Genomic DNA, 19,869 nt, shown 5'->3' on the forward strand with positions numbered 1-19,869 from the left:
GTTTATGTTTTTAACTATTACAGAATTTCTGTTATAACTAAGAAAGGTTAAACGATAGTATTTTTTTATTAACAACAATATTACTATATACAAATTTGATACTAAATAGCAGGGCTCTTTAAACTGTGGGTTGCTTAATAATATAGAGGGTGGCAAAAAATAATTTCACAACAGTAAAGTTTTTGTTTTTTGTATTGTGAATTGGTGTTTTCAGCATTGACGATTATAAAACAAACATACACTAATCTACGTCTATGCTGACAACATTACGGTCATCATTCACGAGAAAAATTCTTTCAATTTATGCCACAGCACTTCCCATTTCATTCACTCCCATGAGAATTGGGCCAGCGTCAATCATGTCAGCTGCCAACCACAAAAATGTGCTATTCTCCTCATCCCAATCAACATCCATAACAATCAGGACATTATTCTCCAGTGGCGTGCCGTCATTGGAAGCGATGGAAGCGCCGATTCCACCTTCCAATGACCTTCCCTTGAATTTTATAAAATATAAATTTTCATATTTTAACGTACTTTGAATTAATTAAAATTAATATTTTATTATAACTGCATTATGTATCTTTTATAAATTTCTATACTACATGTGAAAAAAACGATAAGATTGCTATTGTATATTCGAATAATTCGGTGGCGGAAGGAATGTCGAAACCGGGTCAGTCTCTAATCAGCCAGATTATATAGGCATTAGCACATGCGGTTTACAGTGCACCAACCTCACCCGGTTTAGCTGGTAGAAGCGACACGCGTAAACAGTACGCGACTTTATATCCCGGAGCGGTTGAGGGCTGTTAGCCGCCAGCTAGATATTCGGCCACCCTCGCCCGATTATGTGAATCACGAGCAGACTAGATCAACGGCGGGCAACCCGCGGGCCAGCTACGGCTGGCGAAAAGTTTCTATCCGGCCCGCGAGATCTTTAATAGATTATTAAATTGGAAAAATAACTAATTAATAGTTATTTTTCCAATTCTTTGTAATTTTCGAAAACGATAAGAGAAATAAATGTAGTAATTAACTTTTTATTTATTTATTTCATATTTGCAGACTAAAAAAATTACGAGTCACAAGAAGGCGTCAATTAACTACTACGGCGCGGAAAAAAACGTAAAATTTATTCTGGCCCATGTTATAAAAAGGGTTGCCCACCCTAGACTAGATTTATAACAACCCAACCGATAGGAGTTTACTGGCACGTTTTTATGATAGTTCTGTATAGTTGACAGGAGTTTAAAAAAACTCCATTAAAATATTTGATATATTTATTCTGCGTTTATTCCGCTCTCCCATCTTATATTACTTACGGATTTCAATGTTAAACCGGTGATATTACGATTTAGTATGTCCCATCTGTAAGGGGATGCAGAAAAAACGTGTACAATTCTAGTACAGTGTTAAAAATTAACTGTTACTTTGGCAGCATCATTTACAACCAAATTTAATGAATGAGATGTACAGTACATACAATGGTACAAAAAAAAAAGCTCTAGAATTTATTTTCCTTAAATTTACGATTTATGTATCCGTTGTCATAAAAATTTGTCTTTCCACTGTTTTCCCAAGACTACAGATATTCAGGTACAAAATAACTGGTTTCGACTTATTTCTACTTAAGAAGTGACTAAATAATTAAGAGATTAGGGAATGGGGACATAAATAAAATCCTGTTGAAAGAGCCAGAATTTTACTTCAACAAAAGTTTAACAGAACCAATCACTCGCTCAGTACAGTGGGAAACTGATTTCCGTGTACACCTGGTATTAAAACGAATTAGTTAGAAAACGAATGACTATTAAGTTTAACATAGTTAGATTTTTACAGCTACGGTGAGAAACGTTTAAAATTTACAACAGCCCTGTGGCGTCCTTTGAGATATACTAGTGATGCGACAAAAGAGGCATTTGACATTGACCGGTATCGGCACCCTCGGGATTTGGCACGCACACACTCACTACACACCTACCTGGACCGTCACTAGTTCCATTCATTAGCTACTCGTATCAAGATATTTGACTAAGTGGATTGTTTTAAAATTTAAAAAGTAAAGAATATTTTATGTTATTTTTATGTACGTTTCTTTACAAAGCTATATTTTAATTATAATTTTCTTTAAAAGTATATTAATACAATCGAACAATACATTGTACCAGGTATGTATATCCACCGCACATTTTATTTCACCGAGTAAGTTTTTATAATTTATTTTTAATTTTAGCCCTTATATCGTGGCTAGCGATTCAGAATGTAATTGTGATATTAAAAATACATTTAGAGAAGTCTACAGTTTTTACTGGCTTATCGAACAAATGAATACGAATGGACCCTAGACCAGTGATTCTTAACAGGGGGCCGCGGCCCCTGGGGGTCCATAAGAAGTTTGCCGGGGGCCGCCAAATTATGCAAAATTTCCTTCAGAATATAATAAAAAGAAAATTGATGTATAATCCGAATATCGTATTGAAAAGTGAAATAAGAAAGATAAAGTTTTCCTATTTAGTTTTTATTTATTTATTTTGTATTTCTTCCTACATACAACTTTGTTAGTACAGAAGAAATAAATGTAAATATGCTACTTACACCGCAGTATTTACTTCTTTTATTCCAAAGCAATTTTAAGAAACTATTAATGCTTGGAATTTTAAAAATAATTAGGAAAAATAGTAGGCTTTGAAAATTTAAATATTTTTGCAAAAGTTATGCAAAATCCTTACGACAAGTGGGCGTTTTAGTTTTAGTTTAGTTTTAGCATCGACATTGGATCGATTTATCGACATGTTTCTTATTTTATTTTCTGTTAAAAATTAACTGAGTTTTCATGTTTAATTGTGAAGTTTGAATGTTATTTAAATAGATAATGAAATAATAAAGTTATGATTTACATTTATTATATAAAAATAAAGCAATAATAAAAAAATCAATTTATTATAGATAAATTATCAAATTATCAAATATAAATTATTATTAAAAAATGGGGTCACAAAAAAATTATGAAATATTTGGTGGGCTGCGCGTATAAAAAGGTTAAGAACCACTGCCCTAGACCATCACTGACGGGACGGCAGGATGGCCGAGCGGTAAAGGTGGCAGCCTACCGCTCTGGGGACCCGGATCGAATCCGAACGGGTCGAATAATCCCCAGGAATTTTTCGGGGGTGGTCCGTTCGGATATGTCGGGCCCCGTCCCTCACCACCCGGTCGCCCCATTGTGGGCCTGGCCGAACCCATAATGGGCCTACTAAAAGAGGCCCTCTTAGTGCCCACAGGGCGGAAAGAGTTAAAAAAAAAAAAAAAAAAAAAAAGACCATCACTGACGCGCAATTAACTGATTGCCCCTGGAAGTCGGCTTCTTACAGAAACACAGCTTCCCTGTCATCAAATGTCACGGCACGCCACTGTTATTCTCCAGGGACAGAACATCCCCAAAAGTTAACAAAAATGCCAAGAGTTTTCAGTTTATCATGGCTAATCTTTCTTGGAATACACTCATTCAATACACCCACAACAAATGCAGAAAACTTCTCAACATTTTCAAAATCTTTTGCAACAAAAACACAGGCGGCCACCCTACTGACCTCCTCCGCATTGCTAACAGTATCATTACATACACCATCCCCAGTATCGCTATCCTTACCAAGATACGGCTCCACACCTTACAGGCTATTCAAACCCAATACATCAAACTCAGCCTTGGTCTCCCCATCTCTACCAACAACATCGTTACACTCTGCGCCGCAAATAAAACTTCCCTCGATCGATGCTTCCACAAATTAAACAATACTGCACTTAAAGAAATACTGCACTTACATCAAGAAAGCTACTTCTGACCCCCTCTTCCAATCCATTATTCAGAACATAGACAACTATTCAGATGCCTCCCTTGTTAAGATTCCGTTTATTCACTTCACCTACTCCTGGCTTCTCCTGCACAGCGTTCAACCTTCCAATCTTCTGTCAAAATCATTCGACATCACAAATGCCTCCAACCACAACATCCATCTCGACGACCTTGCCTTCCAAAATTCCAATCTCCCTGACACATTCATCCAACAGTCCTTTAAGGAATGGGAAGTCCACCAAAACATCAACACGATAGTTACCACTGATGGGTCAAAAACCATCAAGACCGTGACAGTGGCTTTTGTTCACTCTAAAAACAACATCACGGTCCACTTCACTCTCCACCCTGAGGCCACGATTTTCACTGCATAAGGTATGCAATCCATCATGTCACCCTCAAAAAATCAAATGCCATCATTTGTTCAGACTCAAAATCAGTTCTTAAGGCTCTCCATGCTCAACATCATAAATCCCATACTTTAATCCAAATCAATTAACACCATCCTCAACTTTCAGACCAAAGTTATCTGGACTCTGGCTCACAAAGGCATTCCCATCAACGAACAAGCTGACAAACTTGCCGAAACCAACCCCCTCAACTCTAACATCACCCACTACGTAACCCCTAAAGACCTCAACACACTCATCAAGTCCGACAACGAGAAACACATGAACAACAGACGGAAGACTGACCCCAAAGACTATCACTACCCTTGGTTTTCTAACACGTCAGATATTTCTATTCCTGACATCACTGACCGCCGCATCAACGTCCTCATCAACTGCGCAAGAACAACTCTTTGCTTACGAACCACTTTCTTTATACTCGCAACATCTGCACCCCAAGCAGTGCAAATACTGTCCAAACAAAACAGACACAACCATACATCGCCTCAACGAGTGTTAAAAATTCGACATCAGGAGAAGAATCCTCTCCAATAAGTCTTACAAAAAATCATCTACTCAATATAGCAACTGCCTTCAATTAAACCCGAAAGACATTTGCCTTCAATCCTTATCAATCTTTTTTAATGAATACAAAAATACCTACAACTACTAAATCAATGTAACTTTTTCTCACCTCATTTTGTCTACTAACAGTATATACTGCATCTAATATATGAAATCAGATGCAGTATATAAGAGAATAGCAGATTATACATATATATATATAATACATATTTAATGCAATCGTTTTACTCGGTGAATAGATATGACGTTGCTCTTTTACGGTGTAAATAAACTGAGTTTAAAATCAACAAACAATTGATATTAAATACAAAACATTCTTCTCTCTAAGGGTATTTGACAATCGTTTTAATATGTCTAGAGGACTGTGTGGAATATTTTAAATAAGGGTTGTTAATTCTCTCTTAGTGTTAAATGAAAATGAGAAATAATCTCTCGACCATCACAGCAGATTCCTCAAGAAAAATGGAATTTTTTTTATACCCAAGCTGGTTTTCCTCGAATTGTAGGCTCTATTGATGAATAGCATATAGCTATTAAAACATCAACTGAAGAAGCAGCAGTTTATTTCAATAGAAATAAGAATTACTCTGTCATTTTATAAGTTTGTAATGAGAAAATGGTATTTTTAAACTGCTATGTTGGTGACGATGCCTGTGTTTTCCGACGATCAGCATTGTATCAAACAGTAAACACCAGTGATGGATTTTTCAGCTGTGGCCACACGTTGGGTGATACAGTAGTATCTATCCGTTATCTGAACATTTGCTAACTCTGTGTCGAGATAATGGGAATATGAACGGCGTGCAATTATTATTATACAATAATAAATTATCAAAATGAATAAAATTGAGCGTGCATTTGCACATCTTGTTGGAAGATTCAGACTGCTAACATTTTTAGACGTGTCAAATGGACTTGATTGTAAAAAAAATTATTGATGCACGCATTCTGTACAATATTTGTATACAAACTTATGATGCGATAGAAATAGATTATTATTTTGATGAACAAGGAAGGAAGCGAAGAAACTACAATGCATCCTGCTGTCAGAAAAGCTACAACAAAGCGTGATTACGTGGCAAATGGAATGTTTGTTAGATCTTAAAAATTTTAGAACATTTGATCAGTAAAATATTTGTTTTAATATTTCAATTGATATATTTATTTAAACAAAAGTAGAAATATTCATACTGTATTTGTGACCAGAGGGTCGGTACCTCCTTGATACCTTGTCAGGAATGACACCACCGTGTCCCGGGTGACACGGAAGCCGAGACAGCGTATAGGAACGGTCATGCGAGCGGTTGTGTACACAGGTTATCGGATTCGGGATGGAGATGAGATGAGATGAGATGAGAGAGATGCAGCGAACCGGAAGTGACTTACTCGACTACAGCTCAAATAACTAATTTAGTGTGACGGAAAAGAATACGAGGCTCGAGAGAGAGAGAGTTTACATGACATCGCGGGTCGTTATAAATACCTGGTGCACTGGATACGGGTTTTCCAAATGGTTGTGGAGTCACTGGTTGAGGTTGGGGATTGCCCTCGGAAATGTCTCTGTGGCCTTGATCGCCGGTTAAAATCTATCTGGAGTTGAAGTACGTGGATTCTTCGGAAGTGTTCCCGGAAAAGCACAATATTCGGGGAGGAACAGGCGACGACGATAAACCTTCTCGGGTGGCACTAAGGGATACTCTCTCAGTCTTTCGACTTCCTCTGTTCCTTGAGTTCTTTATTTTATATTCCAAGTCACGTTGTCCTTTTTCACCAATAGGGAATTTTTTGTTTTAGTTCCTCGTGACGCATTCTGAGTTCCCTGGGAAAGGAAATGACTCGGGGAGAGAAATGTACTCATCCTCTGGTAATAAAACGGAAAAGATTTAAGTAAATTAAAAAAAAAACAAGATGAAAAATGAATTTTTCTTTCGAGCGTTTCGTCGGATCCAATCTCTCACATATTTGTATGAAAGTTTCTTTGTATAATTTTGTTCAATTATTATTACGTGTATATTATAAATAATAGTATATCATCACTATTTAATAAAATTGTATAATTTTATTGTGTAATTTATAATATTCTTTTATTTACGTATTTATGATGTACTGTATTTACTTAATGCTATGAAAATAATAGTAATATTTAATTTTAGAAACTCCTAAAATGTAAATAGTTGAAAGAAGAATTTTTATTCAAATGTACAGTTTCTTGAGAAGTTATTTCCCATATGTAAGTGAAAATTCATTCAAGTATACAAACTTAGCATTAATAATAATCCAAAATTACATATTTCCTTACGATTTATTTAATGCTCTAAACATAACATTTCTAAAGATTCCAAACGTGTATAAGGTAAACTTCATTTCTAATCATAAACAATGAGTCGAACTTAATTTTTTTCACATTAACCCTCTGTTTATGAAAAAAAGTCATCTACGACCATTGAACCTTACAATAAAAAAGTAAAGATCATTGTAAACATTTTACACAACAAATAATTGAAATTTACCAATAAAAATATTTTCTGCCTTTTCTTTTTCCAAAAATAATTCCATTTTCATTTCTTTGTACAAGAAAGTAATTTTTTCATGGGAGCAGCCATATTGAATTAGTGCAAAGCTCAATAGCGAACTAGCTAGCACTGCGAGCTTAATAATTCCTAAAAATAACGTCACACAACTCTAAAGTAAACAATTTCTTCCGGCAATTTTTAAACCACATTTGCGATGCTCGAAATTTAGGAGCATCTTCCCCATACATATTTACGGTTTTTTTTTTATATTTTATTCAAACAAAATACGAAGCAAAAGTTTTTTTTTTGTGTGTAGAAGCTAATTTTAATCTCTCATTACATTGTGTTAAATTCCACAACAGTTCTAATTAAATCACACGTCTGTGTTAAGTAAGGACAGTTATTAAAAAAACTCAAAAATTTTTCTGTTTAACCTAATATAACGTTTTTCTTATTAACCGTGGCATTCGAGAAGTGTGTGGAAACAATGAAACCTAAGAGGGGTAGTAAAATCGATGATCGAGATGAAAAAAAGGGACTTGTCACGAAGTTTGAAAACGGATGGCGGACATGGTGGCCATGTTTAAGATGCCGAAGTCGACGGTGTGCAATCAGATAATGCGATTTTCATTTTATTATTTACGGCCCCACCAGATCTTCGTACCCTAAACACTGGGCGTTCGGTCGTGGGTTCGCGCCTCGCTCGGACGGGCTGGCTGTTTTCTGGGTTTTCTCCACGTCTGTAACGCCTAAATAGGGGCCAGTTTCCCTTAAAAAGGCCTCCCGGCAGGCATCCCCCCTCGGCAGATTGCGTTGCCATAACTAAACAAACAAACGTTTTATTATATAGTATTTTATTAATTGTTTTCGTATTTTATTATTATTAGGGCATTCCATTGTGTTTTTTTACCTTAAATTGTGTGCATTTGCTGTTTTAAGTTTACCGAAATGGATATCGTATAAGGTCTGGGAATGGATTAATTCATTTTCCATTATTTGTAATGAAAAAAAAACTGATTCAGATTTCGAAGGCTTCTTGGAATCAGGGCCGGTTCTAGGGTTTTGAGCGCCCCGGGCAAAACAAAATTTGGCGCCCTTTCATACAATAATATACAAATTTACTGCAAATTTAAAAAAAATAGTAAAAAAGACAAAAAATCAAAATTACACAATAAAGAACTGTGTAAAAAATTTATTTAAAGCACGGCAAGTGTTGTTAATGAAAAGTTTACAGAAAGACAGTTATTTAACCATTAAGGCGTACGACAGGCGCCAGTATCACTTTGACTATTCATAATTTTGTTGATATTTGTAATTTATAAATTTGATCTCGTCCATTTTTTGAGTAGACTGTTGTGATACGTGATACTGATTACAAATTATCTTTTCGAAATAAATAAAAATAAACTTTTTAGAGATTAAAAAGCATTTGTCTGCATCAATGTTGTGTGATAAAAGCCATAAAAATTCTTAGGTTTCATTATTTTAATTAGTAAATTTTTGTTTTTGTCTATTAATCTTTTTTTTTTGAGTTATTATGAATTCTGACTATACAAATAATTTTCTTTGAATAATTGTAATATTATTTATATCTGTTGACAATAATAAAATAATTAGCATTGTGACCTTTATTTGGTATTATTAAAGAAAAAACAATTTATTGCTTGCTAAAAAAATCGAGTCTCATGAAAAATGATCAATTTTAATTTATAAAATCTAAAAAATAATGAATGTAAAAAAATATTTTATTTTTATATTGGCGCCCCTCAAAATTTGGCGCCCGGGCAGTCGCCAGGCTTGCCCGCCCCTTTATCCGACGCTGCTTGGAATGAATAAATTAGAAGTACGAGGCACCACTGTGTGTCTTCTATTATACGGAATAAGATTCTACGTTTACAATGTAGAATTAAAATAGAAAAATACTGGACCTTGAAAGAATTACAAAAGAAAATTTAATGTTGTAAAACCCATAAAAGTATTAAAAACTTAATTTTTTTAATCGTCGGTACGTGATAAAATATAGTATATCCAGTGGCGTAGCGTAGTGGGGGCGGCGGGGGGCCCGCCCCGGGCGGCAAAATTTCACAATAAATAATAATACCTAAAAAAAAGGGAGCGGCAAAATTTTCCTCCGCCCGAGCGGCTGACACCCACGCTACGCCACTGAGTATATCGACTCGGTGCTTTATATCAGGCTTTATCATCATAATTGAGAAATATTTCGGGCATTTTATCAATTTCTTGATTTTAGAAACAACAGAAGATATACAAGCGAATTGATAATTTCCGTATCTCTCTTATCTTAGATTCTCCAATTTAAAATGGCGGAAAGAAGATTCGAAAAACCAGAGCAAGCTGCTGCGTACGCAAAGTTTCGCCCTTCTCCTCCTCAATTCATTACTGATAAAATACTGAAATATTTAGAAGAGAAGGTAGGTTTAAAATGTAATTATATTAACCAAATATATCGGTAATTCGTGTTTCGGTAAAAATAGCTTTCAAAATACAGTAGAGAACCGAAAATCGGCATCAATTGGGGACTGGGGTTGTTCAGATTAGTGATTTGTTACCGATTATGTACGAATAAATATTAACCTGTCCGATGTTCAAATTTTTCTCCGTTGCGTGTCGCTTCGTGTTGAATTTTCGTCGATTTTAAGCCTAACGAAAATTTTTATAATAATAATCGAGGCTATCGTATCGTTAAAAATTATTTCTGCATTTTGTACAAAGAAAATAAATATATTGAAGAATATAAAAACATGAAAATTATACTTTAGAAGTAAATTTAGTATCAAAAACGTTCGATTCAGCACGACACAGTCCGACTGAAAATCGTTCCGATTACCGGCGATTCCGATTAACGAGTCTCTATTGTATTTCATTTTGTGCTAGTCGCCACGTTTACTTTTTGACGTTAAAGCGCTTTGTAGGTTAAATTTTAAAAGTAAAATTAATAAAAAGAATATTTTAATAATTTGATGATTTTTATGTAATTTTTAATGTAGATTAATCCTCCTTATGAACGTGTATTGGATGTGGGATGTGGAACGGGGCAAAGTTCTGTCATATGGAGACCATATTTTCGTAACATTACCGGATGTGACATCAGTTTCGCTCAAATTGAAGAAGCTAGAAAGAAAAGTTCGTTTGAAAATGCGAATTTCGTGTTAGTTTCGTATTATTAATTGGTTGTTTCTCTGAAAATTATATTCTGTTTATTAAAAATAATCCGAATTGAAAATACGAACGTATGACGGCTGGATGGGCGAATCAGCCTCCCGCTCTCTGGGACTGGATTAATTTTACGTGTTAGCATTCTAAACTTGAAGTTAATTAAGAATCAAGAGCTAGAACTTAACGAATTACCATTCACTTAACTAATAGATGTGCACGTACTAAAAGTAAACATCTAACTCAAAAGCCTGGTTCAAACTATGCTATAACTATGGTATAAAATCGATAACCGCTTCTTCATATCGCTGATATGGTGTACACCGCTGCAAAAAACTAAGCCATCGTCGGTGCACGCTGCTAACAATAAAACCGGACTCTTTATGATAAAATTACGCAATTTTAAATTTATGTGTAATAGAGTCCAAATCCTTGCCCTTTTAACCCAGCTTCCGTTAGAGTTAAAAATTTCCTTTGTTTTAACTTTTGCAGCGCGCATAGAATTTGCAAAAAGTCAAGAACAAATTAGTTTAAACTGAATTTGATGCTTTTGACTAAGCAAAAGCAATTTTGCCGCCTCAAAATCCATCGCTCTAGGCCCGCACCTACTGTGCTTACTTAGAAATCCGAACCTGAGCACGCCATCTCTGTTCTAATACAGGTATTATTAAAAACAAAACGCACTTAACACGCACTTATATTTTATATTTAATTAGTCATTGATGTCAAGTAACCATAATTCTCTTCGTACTATCGCGCATCGCGTAATTTTTCTGTCAAATCAAAAGTCAATACATAAAGTTACTCGGGGATACGTTTTGTTTCTCTGAAAACATTCAATCTTTCAATTCTATACCGTATATTTGGGAGGTGCATTCAAGTTGTAAGGTCTTTTTTTTCTAGGGGAAAGGAACAGGTAGCAACATGCGGTTTTTTAAAAGAAGGAACACTGTATGTGGTCGCGTAACAGAGAAGGTAGCACCGCACGACGCACGGAAGTCTAGCAGCAGCAATTCGAATGAGAGACATTTTTGATACTTGTAGATGTTTCATTACAAGAACAACGCGTATTCATTCGTTTTCTGCATTTGTGTGGAGTGACACCCACCGAAATTCATCGCCAGTTGAGTGACACGAGGTGATGGTGTCACGCGTGTGAAAAATGTACGTTCGTGGGTGCGACAGCTCAAAGAAGGGCCAACATCGCGTGACATCAAACCGAAACATCCATGACCGCGCACCCACCGGTTTGACATGATTGCGCGCGTGGAGCAAGTTGCTTCACACGCGCAATCAGGTTGTCATCATGAATTGCTTCCAGCATTGCGAGAAAAACGGCAGGAAAAGGCTGCACGTGTGCTCTTCCATCAAGACAATGCTCCAGCTCATCGGGCGATGTTAACACAGGAGTTTCTTCGTGAAAACAACTTTAAAGTGGTTTTTCATGTACGGCCGGATGGCCGAGCGGTCAAGGTGGCGGCCTACCGCTCTGTGGACCCGGGATCGAATCCGAACGGGTCGATTAATCCCCAGGAATTTTTCGGGGGGTGGTCCGTTCGGATATGTCGGGCCCCGTCCCTCACCACCCGGTCGCCCCATTGTGGGCCTGGCCGAACCCATAATGGGCCTTCTAGAAAAGAGGCCCTCTTAATGCCCACAGGGCGGAAAGAGTTTTAAAAAAAAGTGGTTTCTCATGCTCCCTACTCACCTGACCTTGCTCCAAACGATTTTTGGTTTTTTCCAACGATGAAGAACATTTTCCAGTCGTGCCGCTCTAGCAACAGCGATTTTCTAGTGGTCAAAACAGACCTGTAAAGAAGCGTTGGCAGTAACCATGATATCATGGCGTCGACGTTGTGAAAAATGTGTACGTCTGCAGGGAGATTATGTTGAGAAGTAACAGAAGTTTCAATTTGTTTAAGTATTTTGTCAGAAAAAAAGGGGAGACCTTAGAACTTGAATGCACTACGTAATAAACTTTATCGATAGCAACAAATATTTAAACTCGAGACATTTTGCATATTTTTATAGCTAATAATACTTATCCATTTTTCTAATTTCAAATTATTGTTCACAGTATTTGCCCTTCGGAAAAAATTCCTCTGCCCGATAATTCAGTTCAGATGATATCTGTAGTCGCAGCTCTCCATTGGTTCGATATAGAAGAATTTTTCAAAGAAGCAAAGAGATTGTTGATCAAAAATGGTGTTTTAGCCGTTCAGGGTTATCATAGAGTTAGGGTGAAATTCGATACAGATGAAAAAACTTCTTTAGGAAATGCTGTCTTGAAAGAGGTTGATCTTTCATTTTATTTATTTACTTTTTTATAATTTAATTCGTTTTATGTTATAGTTTATCCTGTAAATGTTAACATCCCTTACAGTTAGTGTATGATAACTTACTCGGACATTGGTCGAAAAATGTTGTAAATTCCAATAATGAATTTTCTTCTATCAACTTTCCGTTTTGCGATATTGTCAGGTAAGAACATTTGGTCTTAATTAATTAATTAAATATTAATATCTCGAATTTGAAATTTAGGCATACCGGAATAAAAGATAGTGTTGAAGTAACGGTGGATTATGTCGTCGGTTTCTTTTTCTCTTTATCGCCCTATCAAACTTTCAAAGAACGTCAACCAGAAAAAGCCGAATCCGCATTGAAACAATTACAAGAAAGGTAATTCTATCTCTGAATTTTAATTATTTTATTATAAGACAAAAATAAAAAACACCTTGATGCTGAGAACGTTTAAATTTAATCAAAAACAAACGTTTTCGGCCCACTCCATGAGCCATCGTCAGGCTAACTACATTCGAATACAATTTCGAACAAGCAATTTCAAATTGAAATAAACTACAAAAAAAGAACTCACGCGCTACGCTGGATAACGTAAACTAAAACTAATATAAACAACATAGAAAATAATAAAATAAAATATGTCAATGTTACATGTGTACATTGTGAAAATCTATAGTCACAATGTCTACTCGCACAGCAAACCAGACATTGGGCTGCCCATCGGGACACCTTTCAGCTGTTTATAGACTCTATAAACAGCTGAAAGGTGTCCCGATGGGCAGCCCAATGTCTGGTTTGCTGTGCGAGTTAGTTGTAAGAAAAATGGAGCGCATCACACTCAACAACTTCAAGGAGGACATAATCATGTATAAAAGGTACGTGGACGATGTGCTGGTTATATGGAGGAACCACGCAAGAATACAACAATTCTTAAGTGCCATGAATTCCAACGATCATGGCCTAAAGCTGAGCTTGGAGCAAGTTAGTAGCGACGAATTACATTTTTTGGACATTAGTATTGCATTTAGGAACGGGTCAATAGATACGAAGGTGTATATCAAACCTACACACGACCCGCTGTATATACCGTCAACATCGAATGATCCTATTACTTATAAGCTCTCAGCGTTTAGAGCTTTAATTAGAAGAGCGTTTCAGTATTGCTCTAACATACTCGATACGATGCGAGAGCTGGATAGAATCAGGCAAGTGGCTAAGGTGTTGGGATTTGGTCCAAGAACTGTTGAACGTTTGATTGCCGCTTACAGGAATCCTAAAGTAAACAAGAAAAAACGGGATCTGACAAACGGTATCACGAAATTCACGTATAATAAACGTCTATCATCGGTCATGGAAGGTATTGCGGGCCGCATGAACAGCACTATTGTATACAAAAGAGCTCCCTCGATATATAGGCTACTAAGGAACGACAAAGATGCAATTAGACCGAGTGAACAACCAGGTGTGTACTCGATACCGTACAGCAACGACCAGTTAAAGATTGATAAAGAATACATCGGGGTCACGACGAGAAGCCTAAGTAAAAGGATTAAGGAACACAGATATGACGTGGCGAAGGGTAAATGCCAGTGGCGTGCCGTGACATTTGATGACAGGGAAGCTGTGTTTCTGTAAGAAGCCGACTTCCAAGGGCAATCAGTTAATTGCGCGTCAGTGATGATCTAGGGCAGTGGTTCTTAACCTTTTTATACTCGTCGCCCACCAAATATTTCATAATTTTTTTGTGACCCCCATTTTTAATAATAATTTATATTTGATAATTTGATAATTTATCTATAATAAATTGCTTTTTTTATTATTGCTTTATTTTTATATAATAAATGTAAATCATAACTTTATTATTTCATTATCTATTTAAATAACATTCAAACTTCACAATTAAACATGAAAACTCGTTAATTTTTAACAGAAAATAAAATAAGAAACATGTCGATAAATCGATCCAATGTCGATGCTAAAACTAAACTAAAACTAAAACGCCCACTTGTGGTAAGGATTTTGCATAACTTTTGCAAAAATATTTAAATTTTCAAAGCCTACTATTTTTCCTAATTATTTTTAAAATTCCAAGCATTAATAGTTTCTTAAAATTGCTTTGGAATAAAAGAAGTAAATACTGCGGTGTAAGTAGCATATTTACATTTATTTCTTCTGTACTAACAAAGTTGTATGTAGGAAGAAATACAAAATAAATAAATAAAAACTAAATAGGATAACTTTATCTTTCTTATTTCACTTTTCAATACGATATTCGGATTATACATCAATTTTCTTTTTATTATATTCTGAAGGAAATTTTGCATAATTTGGCGGCCCCGGCAAACTTCTTATGGACCCCCAGGGGCCGCGGCCCCCTGTTAAGAATCACTGGTCTAGGGTCCATTCGTATTCATTTGTTCGATAAGCCAGTAAAAACTGTAGACTTCTCTAAATGTATTTTTAATATCACAATTACATTATGAATCGCTAGCCACGATATAAGGGCTAAAATTAAAAATAAATTATAAAAACTTACTCGGTGAAATAAAATGTGCGATGGATATACATACCTGGTACAATGTATTGTTCGATTGTATTAATATACTTTTAAAGAAAATTATAATTAAAATATAGCTTTGTAAAGAAACGTACATAAAAATAACATAAAATATTCTTTACTTTTTAAATCTTAAAACAATCCACTTAGTCAAATATCTTGATACGAGTAGCTAATGGATGGAACTAGTGACGGTCCAGGTAGGTGTGTAGTGAGTGTGTGCGTGCCAAATCCCGAGGGTGCCGATACCGGTCAATGTCAAATGCCTCTTTTGTCGCATCACTAGTATATCTCAAAGGACGCCACAGGGCTGTTGTAAATTTTAAACGTTTCTCACCGTAGTTGTAAAAATCTAACTATGTTAAACTTAATAGTCATTCGTTTTCTAACTAATTCGTTTTAATACCAGGTGTACACGGAAATCAGTTTCCCACTGTACTGAGCGAGTGATTGGTTCTGTTAAGCTTTTGTTGAAGTAAAATTCTGGCTCTTTCAACAGGATTTTATTTATGTCCCCATTCCCTAATCTCTTAATTATTTAGTCACTTCTTAAGTAGAAATAAGTCGAAACCAGTTACTTTGTACCTGAATATCTGTAGTCTTGGGAAAACAGTGGAAAGACAAATTTTTATGACAACGGATACATAAATCGTAAATTTAAGGAAAATAAATTCTAGAGCTTTTTTTTTTTGTACCATTGTATGTACTGTACATCTCATTCATTAAATTTGGTTGTAAATGATGCTGCCAAAGTAACAGTTAATTTTTAACACTGTACTAGAATTGTACACGTTTTTTCTGCATCCCCTTACAGATGGGACATACTAAATCGTAATATCACCGGTTTAACATTGAAATCCGTAAGTAATATAAGATGGGAGAGCGGAATAAACGCAGAATAAATATATCAAATATTTTAATGGAGTTTTTTTAAACTCCTGTCAACTATACAGAACTATCATAAAAACGTGCCAGTAAACTCCTATCGGTTGGGTTGTTATAAATCTAGTCTAGGGTGGGCAACCCTTTTTATAACATGGGCCAGAATAAATTTTACGTTTTTTTCCGCGCCGTAGTAGTTAATTGACGCCTTCTTGTGACTCGTAATTTTTTTAGTCTGCAAATATGAAATAAATAAATAAAAAGTTAATTACTACATTTATTTCTCTTATCGTTTTCGAAAATTACAAAGAATTGGAAAAATAACTATTAATTAGTTATTTTTCCAATTTAATAATCTATTAAAGATCTCGCGGGCCGGATAGAAACTTTTCGCCAGCCGTAGCTGGCCCGCGGGTTGCCCGCCGTTGATCTAGTCTGCTCGTGATTCACATAATCGGGCGAGGGTGGCCGAATATCTAGCAGGCGGCTAACAGCCCACAACCGCTCCGGGATATAAAGTCGCGTACTCTTTACGCGTGTGTCGCTTCTACCAGCTAAACCGTGACGTTGGTGCTCTGTAAAGCGCATGCGCCAATGCCTATAATCTGGCTGCTTGGAAGTTGACAGGCAGGCGGCTAACAGCTCAGAACCGGTCCGGGTTATAAAGTTGGACTCTGTACGCGTGTGTCGCTTCTACCAGCTAAATTGGGTGAGGTTGGTGCTCTGTAAACTGCATGTGCTAATGCCTATATAATCTGGCTGATTAGAAACTGACCCGGTTTCGACATTCCTTCCGCCACCGAATTATTCGAATATACAATAGCAATCTTATCGTTTTTTTTTTCACATGTAGTATAGAAATTTGTAAAAGATACATAATGCAGTTATAATAAAATATTCATTTTAATTAATTCAAAGTACGTTAAAATATGAAAATTTACATTTTATAAAATACAAGGGAAGGTCATTGGAAGGTGGAATCGGCGCTTCCATCGCTTCCAATGACGGCACGCCACTGGTAAATGCACAACAACATTAGCAAAAATGGCGCAGACTGAGGGGTCCGTGGTGAAATGGGATGAAGCCAGGATCTTAACACCGATACATTCGCCGACACTTGCGGCTACAACCGAAAAATGTGAAATTTATAAGTCCGGCTTAACCAAAAAATGCTTAAATTACAAGGATGCGGCGATTTTACCATCAGCTTGGAAGTTTTTAATTAAAAAAGTCACAGGAATACATTAGATACGGCAAAAGGATTGCCTAGAGAACTATAGACTATAGATTTTCACAATGTACACATGTAACATTGACATATTTTATTTTATTATTTTCTATGTTGTTTATATTAGTTTTAGTTTACGTTATCCAGCGTAGCGCGTGAGTTCTTTTTTTGTAGTTTATTTCAATTTGAAATTGCTTGTTCGAAATTGTATTCGAATGTAGTTAGCCTGACGATGGCTCATGGAGTGGGCCGAAAACGTTTGTTTTTGATTAAATTTAAACGTTCTCAGCATCAAGGTGTTTTTTGTCTTATGATTTAATAGAGTCTGAGTGAAGTTAGACGAATAATTATTTTATTATTAATCATTGATTAATTTTATCAATTTTTATTATTATTTAGATTTTTGGAATTGGCTGGAGGAGAAAATGGAAAATTTACACTGGAGCGGGATTGTTATTTAATTTTATGCAGAAATGTTTAAAAAAAATTATTTAAACGATCATAAATTAACACATTTAGTTGCGATTATTTACGTATAGTTTTTTTGTTTTGGAGTGAAGAAAATGTTGGTAATCACAATTTTTATATGGGGAAATTTTGTATGATGTCAAACAATGTATATCTATAAACTCTAATTTAAAGCCATGGTTAAAATATATTGAACAATAAATTATTTTATGAAAAATTAAGATTTAATAATATTTGACAGAAAACATTAATATATTCAAACATTATTTCTCTTTGTCATTTATGTATTTAAGCTTATATCTTAATTTTTTAGAAAATTGAACATTTGTACATTATTATATACTCTGCATGCTCTTGAGAGAATGATTACTTGATTCGAGGAAAGTGGACATCTGGGAGTTCGACCCGATCGAAGTTGCGAACCTATCACGGGGATACTATAGATTACTATCTATGGAATTTCTGGACTTTGAGTATATATCTGAACTGAGGGGACCGAGACGAGTTCAACGGTACCCTACTTTTGGACCGGAGACGAAAAATAAAAAAGTTATCATACTTTCTTCCGGCGATCGCGCGATGATAGGGAGTCGCGTCGCTCTCTCCGCTAAGTCGGCCTCGCTATCGCAATCGGGAGTCGCGTCGCTTGCCGTTAAAATTGCCTTTAGTAGACGTTTCCCTCTTTTTTTTTACTTTGTTCAATAACTACCGTGAATCAATAACTAGTGACATTTAGCACATGGCGGCCGGCCGGCGGCTCCCCTCCGGGAGGTCAGTCGAGAGCACGAACAGTCGAACGGCCGCCACGTTCGCTGCCATAAGTAACATTAACCGAAATGGCGATCGCGCGATGATCGGAAGTCGCGTCGCTCTCTCCGCTCTCGTATCGCGTTTAACCCTACTGGAAATGACCGTAGTCCGACGTCATGGTTTGCAGACTTTACCGCAAGATGGCAGTACTAGCAACTATGGTGCCGTCTTTATGAGAGCATTAAAAAAGTATGGTAAGTGAAAAAGTACGATAACTTTTTTTATTTTTCGTCTCCGGTCCAAAAATAGGGTACCGTTGAACTCGTCTCGGTCCCCTGAGTTCCAGTATATAATCAAAGTCCTGAAATTCCATAGGGGGTAATCTATAGTACACCCGAAAAAGTATTGATTTTGTTATTCGTAGTTGTTGATTTAAAACTATGTGAATAATTTTAATAATAATTATAAGTGTTTGTGGGTCAAATATATTTTCTAATAACAGGGCCGGCCTTCTCGATAAAGGGGGCCCGGGTGCAAGAAACTATTTGGGCCCAAATGTTTTTCTAAAATAAAAAAATTTACAAACACGAACATATATTAATGCATGTTTATTTAAAGCGTGATTTTGTTCTTGCTAATACATTAATTACTTCAGAAAAATTACTAAAAATACTGCATTCTTGATAATGTTGGGGCCCCCTCAATCGCGGGGCCCCGGTGCGTAGCATCCGCCGCACCCCCCGATGGCCGGCCCTGTCTAATAATTCACTTCAGAAAAAGTTGGAATAAAACAGAACGAACCTGCAAAGCTTTTTAGCTTGGTGCTTTTTCATTAGTCATGCCTATTCATTACCTTTCGATTATAGAACATACACAGAAGTGTGTAAACAATGATTTCTCAAAAATACTACTCGCATGCGTGAGTTATGTTATCGTGTGTTTAAGTGGAAGAGATGTACTAAAATTTCAGCAAAATCCAGGATGTCAAAGGTCGGATGTCTCCTAGTCAATAGACAACGGGTAGCATTCGTATTAGTTTATAACCTTGGTAATAATTTGCCCTACTAGCAGTTGAGTAAGGTGACAGATTACATTCATTGATACCAAGGCCTATTTTAAAAAAAAAGGACCAGAACACCTGGATGAAAAAAATGAAAGGGGCAGAT

At 36.0% G+C, this 19,869-nt stretch overlaps 1 protein-coding gene across 1 annotated transcript; it reads left to right on the plus strand.

Annotated features, from left to right (window-relative positions):
* The first annotated feature begins 9,619 nt into the window (after positions 1-9,619).
* LOC136983679 (putative methyltransferase DDB_G0268948) lies at positions 9,620-18,170 on the plus strand. Its single transcript, XM_067280490.1, has 6 exons — positions 9,620-9,775; positions 10,352-10,512; positions 12,595-12,811; positions 12,901-12,998; positions 13,059-13,196; positions 17,885-18,170. The coding sequence occupies exons 1-6, from the start codon at positions 9,665-9,667 to the stop codon at positions 17,964-17,966; spliced, it is 807 nt and encodes a 268-aa protein (XP_067136591.1). The 5' UTR covers positions 9,620-9,664; the 3' UTR covers positions 17,967-18,170.
* The last annotated feature ends 1,699 nt before the right edge of the window (positions 18,171-19,869 follow it).

Source organism: Centruroides vittatus, unplaced genomic scaffold (genome assembly GCF_030686945.1).
Source record: "Centruroides vittatus isolate TY-2023 unplaced genomic scaffold, ASM3068694v2 contig_884, whole genome shotgun sequence".
NCBI lineage: Eukaryota > Metazoa > Arthropoda > Arachnida > Scorpiones > Buthidae > Centruroides > Centruroides vittatus.

What these genes read in the sequence shown, in the direction of transcription:
- LOC136983679 (XM_067280490.1), top strand. Translation starts at nt 9,665, where the DNA reads ATGGCGGAAAGAAGATTCGAAAAACCAGAGCAAGCTGCTGCGTACGCA. An exon ending in TTTGAAAATGCGAATTTCGT is followed by an intron (nt 10,513 to 12,594) that starts GTTAGTTTCGTA and finishes TATTGTTCACAG; the next exon opens with TATTTGCCCTTCGGAAAAAA. An exon ending in GAAATGCTGTCTTGAAAGAG is followed by an intron (nt 12,812 to 12,900) that starts GTTGATCTTTCA and finishes CATCCCTTACAG; the next exon opens with TTAGTGTATGATAACTTACT.